The sequence below is a fragment of the Lemur catta genome, chromosome 15 (assembly GCF_020740605.2).
Source record: "Lemur catta isolate mLemCat1 chromosome 15, mLemCat1.pri, whole genome shotgun sequence".
In the NCBI taxonomy this organism is placed as follows: domain Eukaryota; kingdom Metazoa; phylum Chordata; class Mammalia; order Primates; family Lemuridae; genus Lemur; species Lemur catta.
Window position 1 is genome coordinate 38,571,218 of NC_059142.1, and position 14,733 is coordinate 38,585,950.

The 14,733-nt window shown below is 41.1% G+C and overlaps 1 protein-coding gene across 1 annotated transcript; it reads right to left on the reverse strand.

Moving 5' to 3' along the window:
- Positions 1–3,062: 3,062 nt before the first annotated feature.
- KRT39 (keratin 39) lies at positions 3,063–10,212 on the reverse strand. The gene is made up of 7 exons (XM_045526460.1): positions 9,652–10,212; positions 8,341–8,423; positions 7,511–7,667; positions 6,663–6,824; positions 6,423–6,548; positions 4,875–5,095; positions 3,063–3,505 (listed from the first exon to the last, which is right to left on the reverse strand). The coding sequence occupies exons 1-7, from the start codon at positions 10,117–10,119 to the stop codon at positions 3,247–3,249; spliced, it is 1,476 nt and encodes a 491-aa protein (XP_045382416.1). The 5' UTR covers positions 10,120–10,212; the 3' UTR covers positions 3,063–3,246.
- Between the last annotated feature and the right edge of the window lie 4,521 nt (positions 10,213–14,733).

The following is a 14,733-nucleotide window of genomic DNA, read 5'->3' on the forward strand; positions in this document are numbered from 1 at the left end:
GGTGGATATATAGGTAGAGGAAGAATTATCTGTGAGTGTGGTCATCTATTAAGCTATGTCAGAATCTAAAAGAGACTCAAAAAATTATCAAGTCATCCAGATCTTTAAGCCAAAAATCACTCGTCCATTATAAAGCAGTAGCTTTTAATGCAGTGCAGACACTTTGGCAAGGTTCTTGTTAAAATTTGGATTCCCAGGTCCCGCTCCTGGAAATGCCAATGCAGGAGGTTGGGGGTAGGGCCCAGGAATCTGAATTTTACAAGCTTCCCAAGGGGTTTTGGCTTGCAGGTGGGTGGCTTCTGGGTCACACTGAGAAATCCTGGTGGAAAGTCACGTAAGGGGTTACCTACCACTAAATGTACTCTTGAGGACAAGTTTCTGGGCAGCCTCTTGAGCAGCAATTGCTGGCATTGACCTTGGGAAGTAAGGGTAGGGAGGCTGGGGGCCGTGTGCTGGGGCAGGTGATGGGGGCAGTCGAGGGGTGAGAAGCCAGGGGCAGGGGTAAGCGTGGTTGCTCCCATATCTGGAAGGGCCTAAACCAGCTTTGACATTAAGTGGAGGCAACAAGAAGAAATTTCCAAAATTTTGAAAACATGTATCTCAGATATCTTGTTTGTTTAGAAATATAATCATGGACCCTCGCAGTGAGTAGCAGAGGAACGATTTGAACTCAGGCTCTAGAGACCATGCTGTTCCCTGATTCACGGTTGTCTTTCCGGCTGTGCTAAAATCATGCTTCTGTGGAATGCTTTCTTTCCCTTCCCACAAGCCCCTTTTCTACTTCAGCTGCAGACCTTTGCAGAACTAGGTGACAAAACCTTGAACTCCCTCCTGTGGCTGTAGAGGATACTTATTTAGCTTCCTAATAAAAATCCAGACTTCTTATTCTCTTTAAAAGATTTGCCCACATGCGTACAAGGTCCAGCAGATGGTTTTACATTCTCTTACACAAAGAAGACACTTAAAAAAAACTGTAAGCCTTTGAGTGGCTAAATCCCCTCTTTACTGTGCAGTTTATAATAACTTATTTATTTATTATTTATTACCATGAAAGGCATGGAGGATGCTTTGCTCTGAGTGGGAAGAAGTCGTCTTATTTCTGGGATAAATTGAGAATGGCATTTCTGCATCACCCCAAGGTTAGCTTGAGTCCCGTGAGGTTCCTAAAGCCTAATTTTGTTGGAATCAGAAGCTCAGAGCAGATTTTCATGTTGATGGTGTGTATCAAGGTCCAGCCAGGCCTAGCACTGAACCAGATGCGAAGGAGGAAGGCATCAGTGGAAATGACTACGTCTGGTTTTCAATTTAGGGAATAAGAACTCCCTTCTGTGAAGCGCCTTACACATTACACGATACATTTGCCACCGTTATCCCCCTTAATCCTTACAGCCGTGTGGCTGGCGGAGCCTGTGTTGTTATATCCTTTTACTTAAGGTCACACACACAGGCTGGGTTGAGACTCCGTTCCCAGGTTTTCTGAGTCCGGGTTCCACGTTCTTTCCACACTTCATCCTGAAGTCTGAGATGTATGTAATTGAGTACTGACCGGAGGTGCTCTGCCCATTCAGATGAGAGAGAAATTATTGATAGAAAAGCGATCATTCTGGGAGTTCTGCATTCCATTTGCTTAGTGTAAGTTGCTACTTGTCTGGAGGAAGTAAATTGCTGAGCTGTGAGTCAAACAACGCGTGTGTCTTTGATGTGGGCATCAGGCGTTGACTGATACCTGATACATACCCTAAGAATTAAGAAATGCTTTATTGAGTAGAATTGTGGGCTTGATTACAGGAGATCTTGTTCTTTTTTTTCTTTTCCAAACACTAAACACTATTAAAACTCCAAAATCATGACTGGATAACTAAATTCATGGAGAAAGAATCTTAAAATGAGATAATAATGACAAAATTAGGTCTAAGTCGATAGCTAAAAGCAAAGATTATATAAAAGTAACATGTGTGTAGTGCTTTTCAGCGTTCAAAGATAATTCATAAACAATTTCATTTGATCTTCACAACAACCCTGTGAAGTAGGCATGATTCTTATTTAACAAACAAGGAAATTAAATTTGATGAAGGCTAAATGTTTTTTCCCCAGGGTCACAGTTGGCAGATGGCAAGTTTAGGACTTCAGGGCTTTTGACTCCACACTCTGCATTTGATTTGGAATTATTTACTAAAACCCCTGGAAATGTCCAATAATTTTTGTAGGAAACGACTTACATACTCTGTACCTCTACTTAAGAAGCTGTGATAATGGCTGGTACAGAACCAGTGACTTCTCACATGGGGACTGCCTTATCCTTGCGAGCAGCAGCTATTCACTGTTGCTTTTTTTGTAATACTTGTGGGTAAGTCCATTTTTCTCTGGTGAGTAGACTCAAGCAGGAGTCTAAGCTATTTGTTCATTGTCACCCATCACAGGGAGGGAGAGAGAGGCAGGGCTTATGTCTTGAGAGTTCCAGCTACATGTCCCTTGTCAAACAGTCAGGACAAACTCCCACTCCCTAAAGAACAGAAAGAGAAATAGCACACATTTAATGAAAGGACCCATGCTATTTCTTCAAAATGCCCCAAATTCACTCCCCACAGCTATATCTGATTCTCAAAGAAAATATTTGGAGAGTCTAATGATTCACAAAGTTTTGGAGAACATGGACATCTTTAAAAATATCTTAGAGGAGGTCAAGTATGTCAGTGCAGGTAACTAATAATTGCAACAGCAGAGTTTAGTAGGATCCAGACTGGTGACTGTCTCTTCAAGGAAACGAAATATTAAAGATCTTTTTCCCTGTTCATACTGTTCCCTGTAGGCTTCTTCCTGTATCCAAAGGAGTTTAGAAGGGAAGGTTATAGCTTTTCACCTTCATGCGCCAAAGGCCAAAGACAATCCTAAACTTGTCTGACTGGCTCTGAGGAGGAATGTAAGTAAACAAGGGAGAAACCTGCCCATCAGTCACCTGCAGAGTCAAGCAATGTAGGCCATCTTCCTGGGCAATTACAAATTCATTCCCATCCCTCAGATAAATGCAAGATGTCCTTCCAGTGAAATGTAATTTATTATCTTGTTGGCAGCAGCCAGTTAGGGAAGGAGCAGAATCGAAGCCATTCTACCTTGCCATGGGGACCCACTGTAGTAGTAAGAAACTAAGTACCTTAAGGGACTCTGGGGGGTTCTTAAACCTCTCTGGCAGGAGCATGTATTGGCCTCTCTTTCATGAGTGTGGGTCATTTTCATCACCTTGGGGTGTTAGACTTTGGCAGGTCTGGTGATGTAGCAAGGCTGCACGTGCTCGTGAGAAGAAATGACCTTCCCATCCTTAATCTCCTTGGTGATGGTGAGTATTTTAACCAGTATCCGGGACAGGGGTTCACAGGCACTGCAGGGCTTGCGTACACCACGGGGGGCTGAAGCTGTGCAAACCGGAGCCGCGCATTCCATGGCTCTGGCCTTACAGGGTATGCAAGTGGAAAGCTCACATTTGGTGGCACACATGTTACAGGGAAGCCTAAGGAAAAAACAGAATTTTAGTTGTCATTGAGGGAAAGCAATAATGGTCATAGAGAAAAATGATAGTGGCTACTTTTTCAATATTTGTCACTCAAATCAAGTACTTCCAAATCCTCATGCACGTACTTTATACTATAGTTAGTAGAAGAAAAAATGATCAGATCAGATCCACTGGAAAGCAGTGTCCTAGGTTTAGAAGTATTAGATTCTGTGAGTTTCCACTGCAGTTAAGGCCCTAGCATCGTGGAAAGGATACTGCACCGGCAATCACAGACTAGGGTGGAGCCCAGCTGTGACCTTTACCAGCTGGTGACCTCAGGTAAGTCAGTTAACCTTCCTGAACTTTCGTTTTTTCATCTACAGCATGTATATAATGGGAGTTAAATTCACAGGATCAACAGCGATAAGGAACAAGTTGAGAGCCTTATTATCTGAGGAATGGAAATTAATGAGATTTTTTTTTGTTGAGGAGTGAGTCACACTACTAGTGGTGGCCGGAACCCCATCTACAGAAGGGTCCTCAACACGTCATCAGGAAGTTTCAAAGTGCCTTCTGGGTGTCTACAAATAGTTTTCAGGGAATTGGAGTAAGAAGCAGTTAACAGCAAACACTCTTTTTATAAACATAATCTTTCTTTGATAATCTGAGGCACTTTGGTATATTATCATAGCTCCTAAGTGATAGTACTGATTAACATTGTGCTAGTGTAATGTGGGCATGTCAGTTAAGAGAATGCTGTGAAAGAGTTCACCAATTATTTGGGGGAAGGAGGTCTCCTTTGTGATTGTAACTAAGTCTATGTCTGGAGTGTTAGTTTGGATTGAGTTCCTTATGGGTTGGTAAGCGTTATAACTTAAAAAATGACAACTTTAATTTAAAAACAGAGGCTAAAACACACATGTGCACATGCTACTATTGGCATCAATGACTAGTGGCTAGAGAGGGTTAGGGTTTCCACCTGAGCAGAGTGTTCCTCCAAAGGAACCGGGGTTGTTCTGTTCAATGTCATGACAATGTTCTGAAAGTCAGACCTTCGTCTCAATGGGGGTATGTTCATCTTTGGGGAAACCATTTTTTCTTTGGTAATTTAAATACTCTGGGAGTCTAAATAACCTATAAGGAATTAACTTGGTACATGGACTCTTCAAAACATCTCAGCTCAGCTAGCACCTCAAATTCGGACTAGGTTACAATTGTGGGTCTCCCAATGGCACAGCGTGAGAGAGAGTGTGGATGCCTCTGTCCAAAGCTCCCCATCCCTGGCAAGAAGATCATACAAAACTCTCGTCCACCCATTGCCAGTGGCATTACATACATGTGTGCATTTCTGTTTCTATGTCATACAGGTCATTTGCGTTTTACGTACTTGTGGTCCAAGCCTTCCAGAAGGCTGCGGTACGTGGCAATCTCACACTCCAGCCGGGACTTAATGTCCAGCAGACTCTCATATTCTTGGTTCTGCCTTTCCAGGGCACCCCGGATCTCTGCCAGCTGAGCCTCCAGGTTATCAATCAGACACTGGATCTGGGTCAGCAGGGCAGTGTAGTGGGCCTCGATCTCCATCAGGATGCATTCCTGGGAATCTCTCTACCATGGGGGAGGAAAGTAGGATTTATAATGATGATGCCTTTAAGCCAAGGTCACCTGTGGTTTGTATCATTTTAAACAGTCGTTTCCTTGTGTCAGGACTAATGGATCGCCAAGCCCTTTTATTACCTGCTAACCAAATAAATCCAAAAGCAAAATTATCAATTATGCTAAAGTTTGCATTTCTTAGTCCTCTCTTACTTCTCTTCCTCTTTCTTGATCACCTGATAATCTCCCACCATATTCTCCTACTTAGGAGAGAAAAAATATCTCAACTTACTGCACACCCAGGCATTAAAAAACATTATCATGGCACCTTGATCAAAGAGTGTTCCTACCTTAAAAAGGAAGTGAGCACTATTTAACCATAAACAATTCCATCACTAAATCAATTGCCTTACATATAAAATATAAGCATTGAAACTTTGATGAGTAAAGTTCTTTCCTGTTCTTGCATTCTGTAAGTCTATGGGTAATGGTAGGATTTTAGGTTTTAATAACCTATTATTTGCGTGATTATCTCAATTTTTATAGATGAGAAAACTGAGATTCAATGAGTTGTCCCCGGTCACATGAGAAGCTGGGGACAAAACCAGTTTGGGGCAAGGTCTTTCTAACGCCCACCTTCCTAACACCCTTCCTATCAGAGCATTTAAGTGATTTCCTACTTCAGAAAGGCAGTACCATGAGGCAGAAGCAGTACTGGCTTTGGAATCTGGATTCTGGCTCAGACTCTTACTGCTTTTGTGACTTTGGACAAGTTACTTAATGCCTCAGAATCTCCACGTCTCCATCTGTAAAACAGGTGAGATGAAACTTATCTTGGATTTGGCTTGGGAAAATCACCTTAGCTCTTGGAGCCACATCTGTAAATTGGTTAATAACCATGCCACCTCCTTCATAAGATTGTTTTATAAATCTAATATGATAGCTTGTAAAAATGCTTTGCATATAATAAAATGCTCTCTTAGTATTTCCCAAAGTGTACTCCATGAATCATTATTGCCATGAGATGCTCTATTAAAAAAAGGGAGTCCACAATCAAATAAGCTTTGGAATGCTGAATACCATGGATTCTCTTCTTGGAGATTCATGGTTTATATCAGCTTATGAAAGGCTCACAGGAAGGCACCCTGTTTAACCTTTGTTTAATCCAGCATTTTCCAGACTTATTTGACCACAAAGTCCTTTTTTTGGCCATAGACCCTTTTAACAAACGGAGGAACTGTTGTTCTGGGAGACACAGTTTGGGAAATACTGCAAACACACAGAGGTTGGGGGCTGTTGCCATCATTGCTGAGCTAGGCTCGGTCAGCCTGCTGGGTACCATTCGGTGCTGAGCCTGCAGTTCAACCTCCAGAGCATTCGCGGTGCGTCTCAGTTCTACAATCTCCTTCTGGCAGCATTGCTGCTGCTCAGAGCTGGTCACCACCTGCTGATTCAGCTCCTCCATCTGAAACACAGCCCAAGACCATGGATATTACGGGAGGAAAACACAACTTTGATTAAAGGGCCCTGGAAATGACAACATCAGCTTCTTGTTTTTGACTCTTTTAACTCTCCCCACCTGCGTGTTGAACCATTGTTCCACATCTTTTCGGTTTGTCTCCATGATGGACTCATATTGACATCTTATTTCTTGTAGAATCTGGTTTAGGTCCACAGAAGAGGCAGCAGTCACTTCGATGTGAAGCCTGTCCCCAAGCTGGCTCTGTAAGGAATCGATTTCCTATGGAGAGAAAAGGAACGTGAAGTTAGTTGGTAGACAGATGACCCCCTTATGTTCCTGTTTCATTCTAGCAGCAATAATTGAGCTTACTTGTGTCTGAAATACAGCCCCTAGTAAAGGAATACATGATTGGTATATAGGTGTTACTGAAATGCTATAAAATGATTTAATGCTACTTCAGATAGGATCGTATGTTCAAATTTGTGCAAAATTAAAAGGAATTGAGTAGCAAGATCAGAATTCCAGAGAATTTAGATCATCTCTAGAGATGGGTAATGGGTGATACAGCGAAAAGGTGGAATTCATAATGCGAGACCATAGTTTCTATGATGCCAATGTGGGCTTGTGCCAGTATTGACTTGTACCAACAGGAGGTGGCAGAAGTCTGTGCAGGATGTCCACTCGCATGGGAGGCCTGTGAGGACAGAAAAATAGGGTTCCTTCCTTCTTACAGAAAATCTGGAAGGGATGATGGGGGTTTTCCTACCCGACGTGGCTCCAGACACAGTGTTGTAGCCAATGGATTTAAAATACTACTTGGAACCAGAGGTAGTAGCAGTAGGTGTTATCAGGGCTAAACCCAGAGTAGTATCTAGTGGGGATACCCTCTTCCAAGTACAACTCAAAGGAATTGATGCTATTTTCAGAGGCTAAGCTTGTGATGATGCTCTTGGTCTTTCTCTAACCTCTCTGTGGCTGTTCTTGAGGCAAAGGAGCTCCTCCTTCAGAGACTGGACTTGTGCCTCCAGGTCAGCCTTGCCCAGGGTCAGTGCATTCAAGATCTGCTTCAGGCTGTTGGCATCTGCCTCCACCAGCTGGCGTAGGGACACCTCAGCTTCATACCTTTAAAAACCAGATGTGATAAGGAAGACATTAGCAAGAAGATGGTGCAAACCAACCAAGCGAGCTCTCTTCTGCATTTCCTATGGGCAGCTCATTTAGTGTATTTCTATGGAGGGTTTTATTCTCTTTAGAGGTGAAACCACTTGATAAATATCCTGACTTAATCATCATTCCTAAATTAGTTTGCCAGGGAGATGCTACATTGCTATTCTTTGAGATGAGAGAATTTATCCTCATTCCTTTGTCCCTAGAGGCAATGCGGTATAAGTAAAAAAAAAAAAAAAAGCACTGGGTCCAACTTTGGGTCCAAGTTTTGGCTCTGTCTTGTACTAGTTATATACCTTTGGATAAGTAATGTAACCTCATTAAACAACAGTTTTATCACCTTAAATGGGGGTAACAATATATAAGCCCTACCTGTCTTACTGAACAGGTAACTATGTAGATAGTCAGATGGGTTCATGTGTTAGAACCTATAGGTACTGTAGTTATCAGTCTTCATCATTTATTGAATTTGAAAGTCTTTATGCGGGGCTAGTACCGACATGGTATGGGGGAGGAGGGTTAGTAGGCTTGGGGATATTGTATTGGGAGTGGCTAGGTCATTACTGGGACTGTCTAGGTCAGACTCAGGGTGAGTTCTGTCATCAATGACAGCGTTGGGTGAGCTTACTTGGCTCTCAAGTCATCTGCAGCCAGTCTGGTGTTGTCAATTTGTGAGACCAGTCTGGAATTCTCAGCCTTGGTACACAAGATCTAGAATTAAGAAATTGTACACACAAATGAGACAAACACCAGGATCTCCTTCTTTAAGAACCAAGGGGCTTGTGTGTGTTTCAATTGACAGGGGAAGGCTAATTGGACTTTTTATTAATCTTCATAGCTATGCTCAGGAAGCTTGGAAATCTTTAGAAAGTCAGAGTTCTTGTTATTTTCCTAAAAGACCAGCAAAATTTACTTAAATAGAAACTTTTGTAGATGTTTTTCTGCTAAAAAGATGTAATCCATCCTAAATTTGCATAACATACCACGATCTGTTAGAATGTAAACTCTATGAGGGCAGAGACTTTTTAAAGTTCACCAACATTTTCCTGGAGCCTAGAACAATGTTTGCAGATTGTTGTTGGTGCTCAGTAAATATTTGTTGAACAAATACAACTGAATAAATCCAGATGTGTAGCAGCAGCATCTTAACTCTGAATAAGAAACTTAGGTTTGGTATAGAAACAAGCTAAACAATTCGGAGATGATAAAGTAAGCACAGGAAGAGAAAAAGGTGGTGATAGTTATAAAATGGATACAAATGAAACTGTTTAGGAACTTATTAAAACAAAATTCATTTTCTCAGATCCCTGTTTTCTTATTTTTATTAAACAAATGGTAGCACCTTGTTGTTAACATGTTTTCGTCCTGAGTTATCTAGTTTTAACAGTAGAGTGTATCTTTGGAAAAAGGAAAAACTATAAAACTCTGAGTGTTGCCTCAAGATGACAATTTCACTCAAGAGATTTTCTTTTTCTTTCTTTCTTTTTTTTTTTTTTAAGACAGTCTCACTCTGTCTCCCTGGGTAGAGTGCTGTGGCGTCAGCCTAGCTCACAGCAACCTCAAACTCCTGGGCTCAAGTAATCCTTCTGCCTCAGCCTCCCGAGTAGCTGGGACTACAGGCATGCGCCACTATGCCTGGCTAATTTTTCTATATTTTAGCTGTCCATATAATTTCTTTCTATTTTTTTAGTAGAGACGGGCTCTCGCTCTTGCTTAGGCTGGTCTCGAACTCCTGACCTCAAGCGATCCACCCACCTCGGCCTCCCAGAGTGCTAGGATTACAGGCGTGAGCCACCGTGCCCGGCCAAGAGATTTTCTTATTCTTAAAAAAAAAGCTTTTCGGCATAAAATGAACTAAAAATATTAGAGTTTAGCAATTAACTTTTGCTTGGAGACCATCAATTTACAACTTGATTAAACAGGTTCCTAAGACCCTTACCTTTTGCTGGAGCTCCTCAATGGCTCTGTAGTAGGACTGGTAGTCAGGACAGAGGACCGGGAGCTCTTTGGTAGACTCTGCCTGGATTTTACACTCCAGTTCGGCGTTCTCTCTTTCCAGCATTCGCACCTTTTCCAGGTAGTTCGCAAGGCGCTCATTCAAGATTTGCATGGTCTCCTTCTCATGACTGTTGATGCCTTCCCCGTACCAGCCACAGTCATCCGGATAGAGACAGGCATTGAGGTTTCTTATTACGTAGGTGGGCATGCGACAAAAGCAAGGAGTGGGGTGGCAGCCCTGGTCCTGGGGCGTTCTCAGAACGTGGCCACGTGGTTGGCAGCTGTTGGCTTCAAGACCACCATGATGGCAGCTATTGTTAGAAGAGATAGTCCTAAAATTTGTAATCCTAGAGCAGTTTTGGCACGGGGTTGAAGAAGCAATAGTTGTCGTACAGCCCTTGGTATCCATTGTGCGTGTCTGGCTTTAGTTCGTTTCAAAGTCTGTGGTCACCAGGATGAAAAGCTCGAGCAACCTCAGCTGAGTCTAAATTCCAAGCCTCTTGGCTTTTTCCTCTTTGAAGTGCTTATATAGCCTTTCCTCTACGTGGTGTCACAACAGGTGGGATGTTTTCCTTTCTCATGTTTATATCACATCCTATAGGAACATCTCATTAGTCTGCTTTTTACTTGCCTGAGAAGAGTTACTTGTCTCATAAAAGTGTGCATTTAGGCTGTTACTAAGTTATTACCCATCACAACTACTACTTGTCATTGGATCCAGAGCTTCACATCATGTCTTCAAAAGGAACTGTCGTCACAGTGCTAGCAGCATCCGTGATTAAGCAGGTGTGAGTATATGAAGTCCTTTAAGTTCTTGTTGACATCTCTGCCTGGCATTGAGCTTGAACAGGAACGAGTCCATCCTTCTTTTCCTTTCTTCCCTAGAAAAGGGAAACTATTAATGTCTAATAATTATTGGTGAATTAGAAATCAGTATTCTGTTTTGTTCTGTCCAACTGATTTTCTTATTTTATTAATATATTAGGACATTGTGAGTATGGATTAAAACGTTTGTCTTAAGTAAGGCTCTTTTGAAAGGTAATTGCAAGATTCCATGATTTAGCTTTCCATGGAAGGTCCAATTGCTAACAAGAAGTTTCTTGAAAAAGAGGCCGGTTACATGTTGGTTTTCCAAAGCCCACATTTTATAACATTTTCAGTACCCAGTGTTTGCTTGTGGTATGACATTAGCTAGAAATTTGTCATGGTGTTGGCTTCTATTGGATATTTAGATAGGATCTGTTGAAAAGTATGTGTATTTGTTCTGAGGAATACTTACTCAGTATTTCCTTAAGAAAGTTACTACTTGTTCCCGATCCTTTAAAGAGGCTCTAGGGGAGAATCTTTCTCTGGCCTTTTCCAGTTTCTAGAGGCTGTCTGTCTACATCCTTGTCTCGTGACCCCCTTCTATATTCAAAGCCAGCAAGAGCCACTTGGTCTTTCTCACTTTGTATCACTCTGACACAGACTCTTCTGCCTCCCTCTTCCACATTTAAGAGCCCTTGTGATTGCGTTCGTTCCACCCTGATAATCCAAGATATTCTTCCTATATTAAGGTCAGCTGATCAGTAACCTTTCCTCCCCTTTGCCATGTAACCTAACATATTCCAGGTTGTGGGATTAGGATGTGGACATCTTTGGGGGCCCACTATTCTGTACACTATAGAATGGAAGGGAAAAATCCTACAATTTAGGGTAGCACGAACAAATGTAAAATATGCAGGAATAAATTTAGTTAGAAAGGTATAAGATCCACCTGAATAAAATCTTAAAATATACTGAAGGACAGAAAACGAGAATATATGGAAAGATATATCATGTTCTTGGACATAAAAATAATATTCATCATTATAAAAATATCAAATTTCCCTGTGTAATTTAATTAGAGCCCAATGAATTTATTGAGATCCTCCTGTTTTCAAAATAGATATTTTGTTTTCTAAAGAGGAGAGATAATGCTGAAGTTGTGTGAGAAAAATTAAACAAATTGGAATAGCCAGGAAAATTCTGAAAAATAGTCCTTCCAGATACTAACATCTATTTTAAAGCTCAATAATTACAATAGGGTGGCATGGATGCATGAATAGTCAGACCAATAAAGTAGATTAAGAAGTCTGGAAATATACTACAAACAGATTGGGATTTAGTATATGATAAACATGACATTTAAAATCAATGGGAAAAAGTAGGCCATTATATGTACTTTGTGGACAATTCCGTGTCACTCTGGGGGCCAGCAGGTGGGCAGGGAATGTTGAAACCACACCTCATGCCTTACAGTAAGACGAATTATAAGTGGACTAAAGATTCAAATGTGAAAAAATGAAATAATAAATGTGCTAAAAGAACACATAGGATAATTCTTTTGAAATTTGTAGTCAGAAGGCCTTTCCAACAATGACTCAAATTAAGAAACCATAAAAAAACTGATAAATGTGACTACATAAAATAACAGTGTTTGAACTTGAACTTGGACACAAAACACAACCTATGAAGCCAGAAGACACAATGACAAACTGGGAAAGAGTATTAACAATTACCCCACAGACAGTGACCAGAAAGAAAATACCAAAGGTGCTTAAAATAAAAAGTGCTCCATGTCACTCATAAAAAGAGAAATGCTAATTTAAACTACACTGAGATATCATTTTATTTTTCCACCTATCAGACTGAAAAAAAAATAAAATTTTGGTGACAAATGCATTGTACTGTGTACAGTACTCTCATTCATTGCTTGTGGCAGTGTAAATTCATACAAGTTACTATTATATAATGTTACTACAATTAAGACAGTGTGATATCGGCATAAGGATTGGTAAATGGATCGATGAGAAAGAATATAGAATCTAGAAATAGCCTCACTTATATGTGGTGAATTGATTTTTGACAGAGATCCCAAAGCAAGTCAATGAGAAAGGGTAAGCTTTTTCAATAAATATTCCTGAATCAAGGAGATAATCATATAGCAACAATTAATACATCTTGATCTCTACATCACACACTATATAAAAATTAATTCAAGATGGATCAAGCACTTAAATGTGAAGGTTACAGTATAAAGTTTTTAGAAGAAAACAGAAGATTATATTCATAACCTTATGCCAGGTGAAGACTTCTTACCCCATGGAGGACACTATAATAAGCAGCTTTATCAATTAAGCTTCATCAAAATTATTCTCTTTCTCCACCTGTAGTCCCAGCTACTCAGGAGGCTGAGGTGGGAGGATCGCTTGAGCCCAGGAGTTTGAGGTTGCTGTGAGCTAGGCTGACGCCACGGCACTCTAGCTCAGGTGACAGAGTGAGACTCTGTCTCACAAAAAAAAAAAAAAAAAAAATCTGTGTTGATAGTTTTTTTCTTTTAGCACTTGAAGAATGTTCTGCCACTTTCTATTGGGTTCATGGTACAAATCTTCCATCAATTAAATTGTTTTCTTCTATTGGTCAGGTGTCACTTCTCTCTCACCGCTTTCATGATTTTTTTTTTAATTTTTAGATTCAAGAAGTTTGACTGTGATGTGTCTTGGTATGAATTCCTTTGGATTTATCCTTTTGGGCTTTGCTTAGTTTCCCGAGTCTGTAGGTTTTTATATTTTTGTCAAATTTGGAAATTTTTTAGCCTTTATTTCTTCAAATATGTTTTTAGCCCTGTTCTTTTTTCTTCTCTCGTTACAGGAGTCTGATGACATGAATGTTAGGTCTTTTGGTGTCATCCCAAAGTCCTCTGAGACTCCATTTTTAATACTATTTTTTCTCTATTTTTCAGATTGGGTGATACCTAGTATTCTATCATCAAATTTACTGATTTTTTTCTCCCTCTGCTGTTGAGTCCTGCCGTTGAGGTTTATATTTTGGTTTTATGGTATTTTTCAGTTCTGAAATTTTCACTCAATTCTTTATATATTCTACTTCTTTACTGAGACTTTTTTCTATTTTTTCGTTTGTTATGAGAGTTCATTAAAGCATTGCTTATTGAAGTATCTTTGTGATGGCTGTTTTAAAATCCTTGTTAGATAATTCTAACGTCTTTATCATCTTGGTGTTGAAATCTGTTGATTGTCTTTTCTCATTGAAGTTGAGATTTTTTTAGTTCTTAGTATGAAGAGTGAGTTTTGATTGAAACCTGGATGTTGGGGTACTACGCTACGAGACTTATTACCGCCAGGGGGGAGTGGAAGTCCAGGTTCTCCACTTGGCCTCCACTGACCCAGGGCAGTGCTCCTCATTACCATTGGGAGGTGGGACTTTGGGGTCCTCACCTGGCCCTGCTGATCCCACCCTGGCTGGGAGGGGGAGGGGCATCTTGTTTTTGCTCCCCGTGACTTTCAGTGACACCACGTGGGGTTGGCTTTGTTACTGTCAGGTTGGGGTAAGAGTCCTGACTCTCCGGTAGGCCTCCCCAACACCACCGCAGAGGAGAGAGGAAGAAATGCCTCTTTGCTGCCAGCTGGTCTGCACTGACACTGGGGCAGTGGTGGGGTGCTTCAGTGTCTCGTGGTGGGAATGAAAGTCCTGCAGCCCCAACCTGGCCTTCTTTGACTGCACCCCAGTGGGGGAGTTTGAGTGCTTCATTACAGCTGGTAAGAGAGGAAGTCTAGACTTTCCACTTGCCTTTCATGGTGGGGATGGAGGTAGGCAAAACATTTTTGCCTGTGGTGTTGGGCTGAGTTGAGTGGCTATTGTCGAAAGGTTTCTGTCTTGCTAGGCTGCCCCTTTTCTGGTTCTAGAAGGGGCAAGATCGTCTTGTTTGTCTTTTTTTTTTACCTCTGTTTGCACCTGTTGGTGTTTCTGGGTTGTTGACTGCTTCAGCTCCCACTCTAGGATAGATGAGATAAGAAGAAAATCCAGCTAACCCACCACAGTGTCATCCTTGGTGCTCAAGAGCTGTAGCTGGTCGTCTTCTATTTGTTTTATTATGTAATTTCCAGGGTCTTAGCTATCCTTAGGAGGAGGAATAGGGGAATGTACATCTACTTCATTTTTCTGGAAGTGGAACTTCTCTACTTTGCCTTTTAAATGTATGAGA